Source organism: Phaethon aethereus (assembly GCF_964289735.1).
Source record: "Phaethon aethereus genome assembly, chromosome: 2".
NCBI lineage: Eukaryota > Metazoa > Chordata > Aves > Phaethontiformes > Phaethontidae > Phaethon > Phaethon aethereus.
Window position 1 is genome coordinate 65,159,640 of NC_138582.1, and position 12,953 is coordinate 65,172,592.

At 38.1% G+C, this 12,953-nt stretch overlaps 1 protein-coding gene across 3 annotated transcripts in view; it reads right to left on the bottom strand.

Annotated features, from left to right (window-relative positions):
• NETO1 (neuropilin and tolloid like 1) overlaps window positions 1-12,953 on the bottom strand; it is a gene marked incomplete at its 3' end in the record, with an annotated part of 82,803 nt that overhangs the window by 10,964 nt on the left and 58,886 nt on the right. For all 3 annotated transcript variants that reach the window (XM_081996954.1, XM_081996953.1, XM_081996955.1), the window contains exon 7: window positions 7,417-7,645. In XM_081996954.1, the coding sequence (XP_081853080.1) occupies window positions 7,417-7,645 (229 nt within the window). The remainder of the gene's footprint in view (window positions 1-7,416; window positions 7,646-12,953) is intronic.

The window sequence follows — 12,953 nt, forward strand, 5'->3', positions numbered from 1 at the left end:
CTGAAGCTGTTACAGAACCCACAATTGGAGAGGGAACTAGCAGACAAGGTGTGTGGCAGCAACACTTGATAGCTTAACGTAAGTCTTGAACATCATCTGCAGCAATGCCTCAGTAGGTAAATGTTTAAACCGGAGAAAAGGTTGTCAATGTTTTCACAAAAGGAAGCTGCTGCTATCATTAGCTTCAATTAGATAAAGCAGCACGAACCTCTGCACCCAGCAGAAACCCTGCCCTATCCTTCTGCAATCTTCCCCATGACTGTATAAACGCCCCTGACGAGAGAGCAGCGGGAACGCACAGAGCCCTGCCTTGTGTTGAGTGATGAGCCAAGTGAGAGTTTTTAGGTCAGGATTAATGGACGGTGTTGGCCCACAGCTACCAGTATTTTAGTAGGTGTCTGCCTGCTATGGACTACCTGCTCAGGGACAAGAAGTAGATGAAACCTTTTTCAGACAGCTAGAAGAAGCCTCACATTCTCAGGACCTGGTCCTTACGAGGGATTTTAACCACCTGATATCTGTAGAGGGCAACACAGCAGGGCACAGGCAATCCAGGAGGTTTCCAGAGTGCACTGATGATAACTTCCTGATACAGGTAATCAAGGAGCTGATAAGGGGAGCTCTGCTGGGCCTCATACTTTTATAAACAAGCAAGAACCCGTTGGTGATGTGAATGTCAGGTGCAACTCTGGCTGCAGTGATCATGAGATGATGGAGTTCAGGATGCTGCAAAGAGGGAATAAGGCAAAAAGCAAGATCAAAACATCTGCGGTGCTGTGTCCAGTTCTGAGCTCCACAGCACAAGAGAGACATGGACATACAGGAGTGAGTCCAGCAAAGAGCCAAAAAGACCATTAGGTCATCTGACATACCAGGAGAGGCTGAGAGAGCTGGGACTGTTCAGCCTGGAGAAGAGGAGGCTTGGGGATCTCATCAGTGTGTACAAATACCCGATGGGAGGGAGTAAAGAAGACAGAGCCAGGCTCTTCTCAGTAGTGACCAGTGACTGGACAAGAAGAAATGAGCGCTAAATGAAATACAAAAAATTCCCCTTAAATGCAAGAACAAACTTTTACTTTGAAGCTGGTCAAACACTGTGCAGGAGCTGGTTTCCCAGAGAGGCTCTGAAGTCTCCATCTGAAGATATTCAAAACACAACTGGACACAGCCCTGAGCAAACTGCCGTAGCTGACTCTGCTTTGAGCAGGAGGGTTGGACTAGACCATATCCTGGAGTCCCTTCCAACCTCAAGCCTTCTGTGTCTCTCTGAAAAGACGGCTCCATAATTAGATTAAAAGTAACAGCTGGGAACACACAGTTATGTTATTTCTTCTGTGTCCCAAAGCTGCCTTGAGTCAAACTCTGCCAAGGTACTTGCCTAGAAATAAGTGAGATAGCATATTCAGCACAATGAATGATTATAATGATTGTAACAAGAGCGAGAAAATTAGAACAATACATATAACAACCTGATGTATTTTAATAACTTTAAGTCTTTGAGAAATTGTTGGATTTTTACAGCATGAAAACTCTATAATTTAAATTAAATCACCAATTAAAGAAAAAATTATTATTAAGTGTTCTTTTTCCAGTTTGGATTTGAACAAATAAATATTTTTTATGTAAAACTGCCATTTATATAAAAAATATATATATACAAACCAAAAACCTTCAAACACTTTCATTCTACATTATTTTTAATGATAATATTTTCTTTTTTAAAAATTATATCTGTGTGTAGGGATACCTTGTATCTTAATATAAAACAGATTTTACAGTTATTGAATTAATTATAATGTAATTTCTCCTTTGCAACAAGTATTTGTACTGAACACAAGATGGTGCACTTATCCTAGAAGATACATAAGCAAGGGAGTTAACAGGAATAGACATTATATCCTAGTCTTTTTCAGGTTTAGGAAATCCATACTTTAAAAAATCCTAGAATAATAACAACCCTATTTCTGTTATCTGGCATGTAAATATATTTTGTTTCTAGCACAATTTAAGAGATTGTTATAATGATCATATTTCCTGAAGGTTACCATCATGGTATTCAAAAACCCTGAGTATAGTATTTGAAGGTTACTGCTTTCAAAATATATAAACATTGAGCCAATGGACTTGTCTATAGTTTCTTACTATTGGAAGGTTCTGGGAATGCACATGGAGCCAATAATCTATACTTTTTCACTTATTAATGCAAACTGATCATAAATTCTTTTAGTCCTGAATAGTCCTAATGCAGAGAAACATAGAGCATTACTAGTTCTTCCATATGCCGTATTTACAAAGTAATGTGAAATACAAGCAGTCATATTTTATATATATAAAAAAAAATACTGCTTTCACTGAGGCAATAAAATAAATAATCATAAGTAATACATGCACATTTATACTATAAAATAACAATATTTATAAAGCACTATAGCAATTAACTATTCTGCATGTTCTTAATTATTATATTATTGAGATGCTATGACATTAATAATAAAATATATTATCTCTGGGTGTTGAGCATCATTTTGCTGGGCATCACAGGGTACTTTGCACATAAAATGCAAACACGGCAGGGTCAAAAAATTTTTACAAGATTAAGTCAAAAGCTGACTCGCTATGGGCCTGGTGTGAAGCCTGGCTGTTCCACTTCAGTGCAGTGCTTTCCCCAGTGTACTCGCACTGGTCCTCAGCACCACGTAGAGTCAGCGTAACCGCTTTGCTTCTAGGGTGTGAACTCGCTCTGAGCAAGCTAGCCTGGGTGTCTACACCCTCCTTCACTGAACTGCTTGGACTTGCCCTTTGAGCGTCTTGCAAGACAGGGGTTTCAGTCTCCGACTCCCTAATCTTAGATGAATGTCCTACCCCGCTCACTATTTTTAAGCTTCTCTCCTTCCCCCCTTCCCTTCTTGTCATGACATTTTTGAGAAGTCTTGCTTTCTCCTGAGGGTGAACGGGAGAGTTCTGAAATCTTAATAATGGTTATATATGATAAATATTTCACACTGAACTCGTTAGACATTTCACACCTACTCCTCACGTCCTCAAGACAGCTCTGCAGATGAATTCTTTCAAGTATAGATAATTTGGATTTTTCCCACTGTTCCTTACTGAAAAATAGAGCTTTCTGTACTTCACAAGACAAAGAAAAATTAAATTCTTTGAATGTTCCTTGAATAATCCTTGAAAGAGAGGAAGAAGTTTTCTCTCAGCCTCTCCAAGGAACAGTTCATCAGTCATGCCGAGAGACTGTTTCACTTTATTAAAATTATAAAATTATTAAGATGGTTTTACTACTGTACACTACAAGTATATTACCTAAAGTAAAATTACTTATCTTTTCATTTGCCACCAATGAAAAAAACTTAAAAATACAGCTATTAGGAACTTGAAAATGAAATGTGTCTAACACTGAGTTTTCTTTCTCAGCCACCTTCAGAGAGCTCTGTTCAAAAATGTAACTTTTACTATCTGCTAATAGCAGACATGCATTGATAATCTAGTCTTAAAACACACTTATATGTGGTTTCATGGGATTTTTTTTGGAATACAAACTCACCAGAGAATGGCAGCTCAGGAGCATGTGCTCAGAGCTTCAGTCTGAGTTCAGTTTATACTCTCTAGGCACCACAAGCAGTTATTTTGTTCAGGGACAGAGAGGCACTGGGATGCTTAGCCAGTGAGTGTCCTTCACTAGACATAGCTGTAAACAGCACAGAGGGGCAAAAAATCACAGATGAGTGCTCACCAGTAAGGAGGCAATACCAAAGTTTTCTTTTTTTTATATATTAGTGTGGAAGTCAGGAGTAAAAGCAGCAAAGCTGCAATCTATTTACACTCCTACGTCCTTGCAAAGGAAAACCATCTCTTCACGTGTGTTGCGCTTATTGCTTTGTTGTTCCCTTTCTCTGCAGTTCCTTTTGCATTACCACAGCAAACACAGTCATTAATACTGCACGCTTGCAGTGCCTTTTCCCCATTAGAGAATTGTCCGTGCTGGGATGATCATGTTCAGGGATTCTGGCTGTAAAGAAGGACTTGAGTGCTGTTAATCGATAAAGCTGTGCATTACTCTTCTAAGCATGGCCTTAAATTGCTATCCAAATAAACATTCTGTTAATAAAAAGAAAATAAGAATGATAGAACTTGTGCTGCTTTAAGAAAGCCATATGGGACAGGGCTTTAAAAACAGGTTTAGAGCTCGAAGGGGCAACGAAAGAGAAGGAATGATATTTTTCTGGTCTGGGGTTTTTGATGCAGGGTTATGGACAGAGAAAGAAGCAGCACTACCAAATAACAGTCAGAGGTGAGAGAACGAACATCTCGCCTGCTGTGCACACAGAGGGATTTTCTCTTATCCCATATGCCCTGTTTCTACGTTAAAGCGTAGGTGTGTCTGCTCAGGAGCAGCTCTTTGAAGACACCGTAGGTGTCTGTCATTAATCAGGCTGGAGATCACTCTCACAGTCGTGGAAAATGAAATGAACAGTTAGTCAGCGGGTGAAAAAACAAAGACTCATTTTTCAAGCCTTCTTACAAGATGAACAGACACCTATTGATGATACTAGCTTTCTTGTTTTCCTTTCTCTGATTCTTAAATTAATTTACTGGATATTTGAAATCTATTTTAGACAGATCATACACATACTATCATACACAAAAATATGATTCAATATATATGTCTAGAAGATATGTTAAAGATTAAAAAGGTAAGGACATAAGCAGATAAACCCCGTAAAGATAGTTGGAAAAGCTAATAATGCTGATCACGAAATATCAGGTCATCACTCTAAATTATCAGCTATTAAGAATTAATTTGTTATTAAGTGTTACTTAGAGCCCTACTACTATTTTGATGATGTGAGACTCATTACTGATTTTCTGGTGTAGGAAATTTAACAACTTCTTGCATTGTATGCATTTCCTTCAGACAGATTTATAGCACTGCTGGTCTGCAGAGCATCACTGCTAGAGGTTTGGAAACTTGTAAGACCACTTTTTAGGTGCCAACAAAAAAGACGTACGTATTTCAAATGCAGTTGGAGCACACTGTATGAAAATAATCATATAAGAAATCTCTTTAAGATTTCTCTGTTCTACACAAAGATAAAGTCCCCAGGAAGTGGCTCTGTAGCAGGAATGATCACTGAACAGACTTACACAGAAAGAAAACGTTCCTCAGGATAAAGTAGCCCTTTTCCAAAGGAAAAGCACTACCAGTTCGCAGAGCCTTGTATAAGGGAAGACTCACAATCTCGACAACATAATTCCACACTAAGGAGAGGAAATTTGAGAGCTGCAGATCACAACACCTCCCGGCCATTCCCACAGCAAGAGTAAATACGGGAATTTTACTTTGTCACTCTTTCCCGTACACATAACCACAACATAAATGTCATCTTCTGTTTCGTTTCTTTCTCAGCTCTAGGTGAACAAAATAGATTTTTTCCTCTTTGTCCCCAAGTAGAGACACAGGTGTTTGTTCCCCGATGCAGATCTCCCTGAATGAGGTCTGACATTCCTTCTCTTCCATGCAGATGATCTAATTACTCCCACACGCTGCTGAAAGGCATTGCCGTTTACATGCTATGAGCTGTGTCTCGCAGTGCGCGCACCGGACATCTGCTCTCGCTGACTTCTGACAGCCAGCACCCGTCTGCTGCACAGGGCAGCGCTTACTGACATGGCACAGAAAGTACAGCTGGCATCACCTTTAAAGTCAAATTCCAGCATTAAAAACACAGATGCAGTTTCTTCTAATATTTATGAGCAGGCTGTGCATATGTATCTCAAAGCACAATTTAGCCCTTAATAAATGTTCAGCTTTTAGCGCGCAATGACTGTTCAGGATAAATTTACAGAAAACACATCATATGAATATTTCCAACTTCCCAGTCAGAATACCATGCAGTATAAACTATCTCTGTTTACAAGAATGGAGTAGCTCATAAGATGTAGCATGTCAGGTAAACATATTAGGAATACTATAAGAGAATAAAGCGTATTTTCCTTTAAATTATGAAAGCATTGCAAACACACACTTATTCAAACCTTTATTTCAAGTTTGTCATCATAGCGCTTCACTCTCCAGTTCTTTATATGCTGTGAACCTCCAGTGTCTATGCAGTTGTTTCTAAGGTAACAGATCAGGATGTCTTATGAAAAAAAATGAATCAGATCTTGAATATTCAAGACATCTCCAGTTGCAGAAATGAGAAAAGGACAGTATCATCTCAACTGAGGGTTCTCAATACCTTTTAGACCCTGGCCTGATCTACAGACAACAAAAATATAATCCACCCTAAGGCTGCAGTGTGAGAGAACAGTGGTGTGTGCAGTTTCAGGCATGTAGACTGTCAGAAATTTTTAATCAGAGCCATAATTAAGGAATTAGAGAGGCTGTTTTCAACAGAGTCTCATTGCCTCATTGCAGGGTACACACGCAGAGAATACAGATGAAGAATCTGTTCGGTACGATTGCGCCTTCATTCCAACCACTGACAGCCACACAGAAATCTTCCTGTCAGGCATGTGATGCACAAACCAAAAAAATACATTAAAAATGAACATGAATCGGCATGTGAAAATAAATGTGTGTGCTTCTTTCTCAAGGGACCAAATATGCATTATTTCCATCAAAGACAACAAGTTTATATATTTCATAAGTGATTACCTGAGTCAATCATTTTCAGTGAGTGGGATTATTGGGTTCTGTTGAGGGTTTTTTGTGGTTTGGATTTTTTTTTTTAAAACTGACTAGAACGACCTTTTGTTTCTTTCAAAGACTCTTTTGCTTAATATCTGAGTCCAGTAATCATATGAAGATATGAATGCAAGCAAGGTACATAGACAGAATATTAACTAAAATACCATGTAAAGCTTTTAGAAAACTTCTGTTACTACAAAAAATTAACTAAATTCTTTGATTAACAATAAATGACATACATGTTTATTGATGTATGCATTCTGGAATATGCACAAACACACTCATCATCCGTGATAAAATAATCATAAGGTATTTTTCAAATGCTCATCGTAATGAGATCTAAAAAATCAAATTCATAGAAAAGGATCAGACTTGATAAAAACCTTCAGAGCTGTATTGTTTTCCACTCTGTGTAGGGGAAAACTGAGACATAGCAACCTGGTAGCTTGGGGATTGATAAAAGTCACAGTCATATGACTGGACAGGTCGTGACTACTCATACCCGTCTTCCTGTCTCTGAATCCTGTGCTCTACAACTGTGTTACAAATTATTGCATGCTATAAATGCTTGGAATAAAAACTGTTCTGAATATTTATATATCTTGTTTGGGAACATTCTTCACTGACTACTCTGCATGAAGAAAACATTAACAGTTTTTGGGTCATGTATCATTTAAAAAACTGAAAGGTGGATGCATTGATTAGGGTCTTACGTTCTTGGAAAGATGTGAAGAGCATCTGGAATCGGCTGCTTCGACTGCCTTCATCTGCCCACATGCGGATTACACCGAGACCTGTCCGCAGCATTACATCATTAGCAACTGTGCTGCAAAACTTTGCTTTCAAATCCTCCACAGAGCTGCTTCCATCATAGACAGCTACAAAATTCCTTTTGCATTCGTTGGAATTCTGCATCTCATAGTCCAAGAATCGCAAATAGATCTATGAAACAAACAAGCAAAAAAGGCAACATGTACAGACATTCGAGAATGACTAAACTAACATTAAACACCTTTGCTTTACCTCATGAGAGAATGACTACACAACATCACCATCAAAATAATTTTTCCGGAGCTGGTGGTACATAGGCCACTTCCCTGGAAGGGCATTAATACAGAAACTGAACACTGTTTATAATTGCTAGTATTTTGTCTTGCTTGAAAGTAGAAACCAATGGAAGAACTAGATATTTTTGTTTTCTTTGCAGTAAGGTCCTAATTACCAAATATATACCCGTCTTTGAGAAGTATGTGCAACACTCCTTCAAGCTGAAGGACAGATAAGCTAGAGATTTCTTTCATTGGCTGGCACAATATTGCTCTGTTACTTGTCTGACATGGAAAATAAGGCAAATAATTGCTGCTACCTCCCCAGAGTCAATATGTGTCATCTTTGTGATATGTCTTAGCTACACTAACTCAGGAAGTAAGAATCTGGGAGCCAGGCAGAACTCAATCATTTTTTTTTTTCATGTTTCCTCAAGAAATTTGGCCACCATCTCAGCTTTTCTAAACAAAGCCTTATAGTATATATCTTCATAATTTAACAGGGTTGAAATCAAACGTATTTCATGGTAACTACTCGTAACCTAAAAAGTTTTTTAGAAAATGTTTCTTGCATACAAGCTAAGTTCTCTCATAAATGTAATAGATGTCTTGCCCTTTGAAAAGACCTCTTCAAATCTAACCAAAAAGAAGCAGGGGTGAGAATAAAATGCTATTATTTGATATTCAACTCTACACGGACTTTCATAGGGAAAACCACTCATTTTAAATGCAATTGCTAATACAACCAACATCAAACATTCCAGTAACAGAGAAGCTAAGTAATATTTTCAATAGACACATGATACAAAATCAAACTGCCAGGCATACCCAGGAGACTTCAGGATAATGATACAGGAAGGTGAATTAGGGCAGAGATAACATAAAAAACCAGTAAAGTTATCCAGCATCCAGTTGTATGCATCTTCACTTGAAAAAATAATCAAAAACAAACTCCACTGCATTGGACATCAGATATACTTCTTTACAAACAAATTTATTAACTTCAGGTAGTTTTTTACATGCACAGAACAGTTGCTTAAAAAGTTTCTCTGGATTTGCATAAAGCACACAAACATAACATATCCCAGTAGCAACAGGACTCACCACTTCACCTCATTATATTAAAGTTCTTATGGTTTGAGAATTATGTGCTATTAAGCAGTCTGCCACAGTTTAATAATAGCTCAGATTTTTAAATGAGCCTTTTCAGGTAGTGTATTATGGTACATTTTCATTCCTTGCTGTTCTTTGCAATTGGTCTCTCTGAAAAGAATATTTGTAAAACAGTTTTTACTAGCATATGAAATTTGGTATACTAAGTTACATTTTGCTTCCCTAACTCTCTTCTAGTATGTTATTTCTTATACTAATCACTGCTTATATTCCAACTTTTCCATCCTCCAGAAACACTCAGAGGAATATATTTCAATTAAATTGCAGTTAACGAATTCTACTTCCACCATGTATCCTGGTTTTTAAACGCTATAAATTAAGGAAGCTGCTTGTATTGATCTCTGTAAAATGGAACAGTTAACAGCAATACACAAAGTAATATTCAGATGGCAATATCTTATATCAAGGAATACTTTTTCTAGTGTTTTTCATTTCATTTACTGGTTGTTCCACCCCTACAGTAGAATGAAAAATTAGTAGAGTTTGGTCAACCAACATTGCTGAAATTTTCTCACAGTATTCGCCACTTTTTACAAATGTGTTGTCTTGAAATGTTTTGCGATTTCCTCTCCTACTGGGGCACATGCAGTTTCCATTCCTGTTAAAACAGGTCACCTACTTCCTTCACGAAGTCATACTTAAAGGCTTGTTTTGAATTCTGAAGATTTGTTGAGTGCAGAAAATGCATTTCTGAAGTTCCTCTGTGCTGGCTACATAACTTACAAGTATCTCTTTGTCTCTCTGCTCTCTTCCTCCCTTTTCCAGGTACTCAGGTACCTGATCCTTACTCCTTCTCATGCTCCAAATCCTTGTTCTTGGCGTTCTCCAGCTCTTCAGAACATTTCAGTCTTGCTGATGCCTGCCTACTTTCACTCCTCAGGTGTTCCTAGTCTTCAGTGTGGCTCCTGCTTTTTTCTGTTTATATAATATCAGTCATTTGCACAGCCACCAGACAGATGACAGATATTTGCTGCCAGCTACTTAGAATCATAGAATTATAGAATAGTTTAGGTTGGCAGGGACGTTTAAAGGTTATCTGGTCCAACCCCTCTGCAATGAGCAGGGACATCTGCAACTAGATCAGGTTGGTCAGAACTGCATCCAACCCAACATGGAATGTTTCCAAGCTTGGGGCATCTACCACCGCTCTGGGCAACCTGTGCCAGTGTTTCACCACCCTCACTGTGAAAAATCTCTTCCCCATGTCTAGTCGAAATCTGCCCTCTTTTAGTTTAAAATCATTACCACTTGTCCTATCGCTACAGGCCCTGCCTGTCCCCATCTTTCTTAGAAGCCCGCTTTAAATACTGGAAGGCTGCAATCAGGTCTCCCTGGAGCTTTCTCCTCTCCAGGCTGAACAACCCCAAGTCTCTCAGTCTGTCCTCACAGGAGAGGTGTTCCGTCCCTCTGATAATTTTTGTGGCCCTCCTCAGGACCCGCTCCAACAGGTCCACGTCTTTCCTGTGCTGAGGGCTCCAGAGCTGGACACAGGACTCCAGGTGGGGTCTCACCAGAGAGGAGTAGAGAGGCAGAATCACCTCCCTTGACCTGCTGGCCATGCTTCTTTGGATGCAGCCCAGGATACAGTTGGCCTTCTGGGCTACAAGCACACATTGTTGGCTCATGTCCGGCTTTTCATCCATCAGGACCCCCAAGTCCTTCTTGGCAGGGCTGCTCTCAATCCCATCATCCCGCAGCCCATAATAATACTGGGGGTTGCCCTGATGCAGGTGCAGGACCCTGCACTTGACCTTGTAGAACCTCATGAAGTTCACTGTTTTTTTTTACTCTTGCTCACTTGTTCTTTATTTCTATCCTGCTCTCTTATATGTATATATTTATATGTATATATGTATGTGTGTATGCATATATATAAGCACACATATATCTTCTATAGGGTATCCCATTTCAGTATTGAGTTATAATTTATATGTGTTTTCATTCTTACAAGAAATGTGTGCTAGTCCTCTCTGTGGTTATAAAATACCATCTCTCACAGCAATTTCCAGCATTTATCAATTATTCCTGATGCTTTTAACAGATTGTTCGTATAACAGTACAGCCAAAGTTTTATTTCCATGGGCTTATATTTTGCCATTCTCTAGTTTCTGGTGGCATGCTTATAAAATAGTAAAATATTTCTTAGAGTAACAGGTATAAATGCTGAGAAGGAATCAAGAGGACAATAACTTAGCATTTCACTTTGAGTTTTTCAGTGAAGAAGCCAGCACTTCAATTTTTCCTAAGCTTGAATGCTGCTGTCAGTCATACTGGTTCATTTCTCTGTGTGATACATTCAGGTAAGATCATAACATATATGGACTTGATAGGTACGGGAACCACTGGAAAGAGATATTTGGCTTTAAAATCTATGTCCATCCTTCAGAAGACAGATGGAACCTTCTCCAATGGTATGTAGTTTCATAAAATAGAGAAAATAAATTCCTGATATTCTGAGGTGAGTCAGAGTTTCATTCTCATAGTCTCCTTTGGAGATGACTATTACCAGAACTTTATATAAAATAATGAGGACTTGATCCAAAACTCACTGAAATCAGTGGGTATTCTTCCATTTGCTTAAGTTTATTTGGATCAGACCTATGGATTAAGACTGCAGTACATTTTTAAAAACTGGAAACTGATTACACAAACTGACAACCTGATATTGGATCAGATTTTATTTTAAAGAGCTGGAATAATGCAATTGCATCTGCAAACCTCTGCCAATTTTTATGGTTTTATTACTATATATTTGCCATTGTTCCTGTCACTGGCTGCAAGACCCACACTGGCAGGAAAAAAGGCCTAATAAATTGAGTCTCCCAGGGAAAGAATAAAACTGATTATATGACAAACTGTTATCTAATGCAAAATGTTCCTGATGCATAGTTTTCTGAAATCAGTAGCAATATTCTTATTACTTTCACTGGTTTGTGGATCTCATGAAAAGAAATTAAGCAGAAAGTGGGAGAAAAATTGTCAATATTTCTGGTTAGTTCGTTTACTGAGATCTTAGTCATTACTTCTACCAGCAGTGAATAAGAAGCTTTGCTCCTCCAAAAGCAAACAAATGAACAAAAAACAGGTCACAAACTCAAGTGCTACCATCTGCCTTCATTAAGCCTTTTTTCACTGATAACAATGGGAGGTTTTAGAATGATAACATTTCCGAAGGTACTGACCCATTATATCGGCACAATCGGGACATTGTTGTTGAAGAGAACATCTTATTTGAAAGAAATAGCATAACTGCCATATCTTCTTCATTCACATTTTTGTTGTAAAGTTTTAATAAGACACTTTCCTCAAATGATCAGTTCCACATCACGTTACTTAGGAGAACGGGCTGCTAGTGCACGTATTGGCTTTTACCGAGCTTTGAGATGTCACTGCAAATGCCAATGCCATTAACAACAAAACTGATAAAGCCTCACTGCAACTATGGCACATATAATTTACACTCAGTCACATTATATTTTAAATAATTGTCTTGTCACCTTTAAGGTTTGTATTGTCATCATATTAATGGAAAAGGAAACGCTGGATCAGTTTTACTATTTTTTTAATGTAAATTTGAAAACAACAGAAATCTCTGACTGTATATATTAGAAAAAAAAAAAGAAAGAATGATTGTAAAGTATTAATAATATATCACCTCAGTAAAATAGTCAGATTATAATCTCTTCATAGTGAATCACTTTTGATGAGTTCTGCTTTTTAATCAGTCACTGAAAGTTAGGGCTGACAACATGATTGATCAGGCCAGTCAGGAAAAGCTTCAAACCATATCCCAGCATATCAGACTTAATATATGTGCACAGACATTCAGTTCTCTATAATACATCAACACAAAACAAACCAAACCAACTAAACAAAAAGCCATAGTTCAACTGCCAAAAGTAATTTATATTTAAAACAAAAATCTCCTCTTCATCAGGGCCAAATATCCAGATTCTACTTATTCAGCTTCTAGGTTCAGTCAATTCTCTTGTAAACACAGGACTGGGTTAAATGGTTGTATGTCCTTCCCC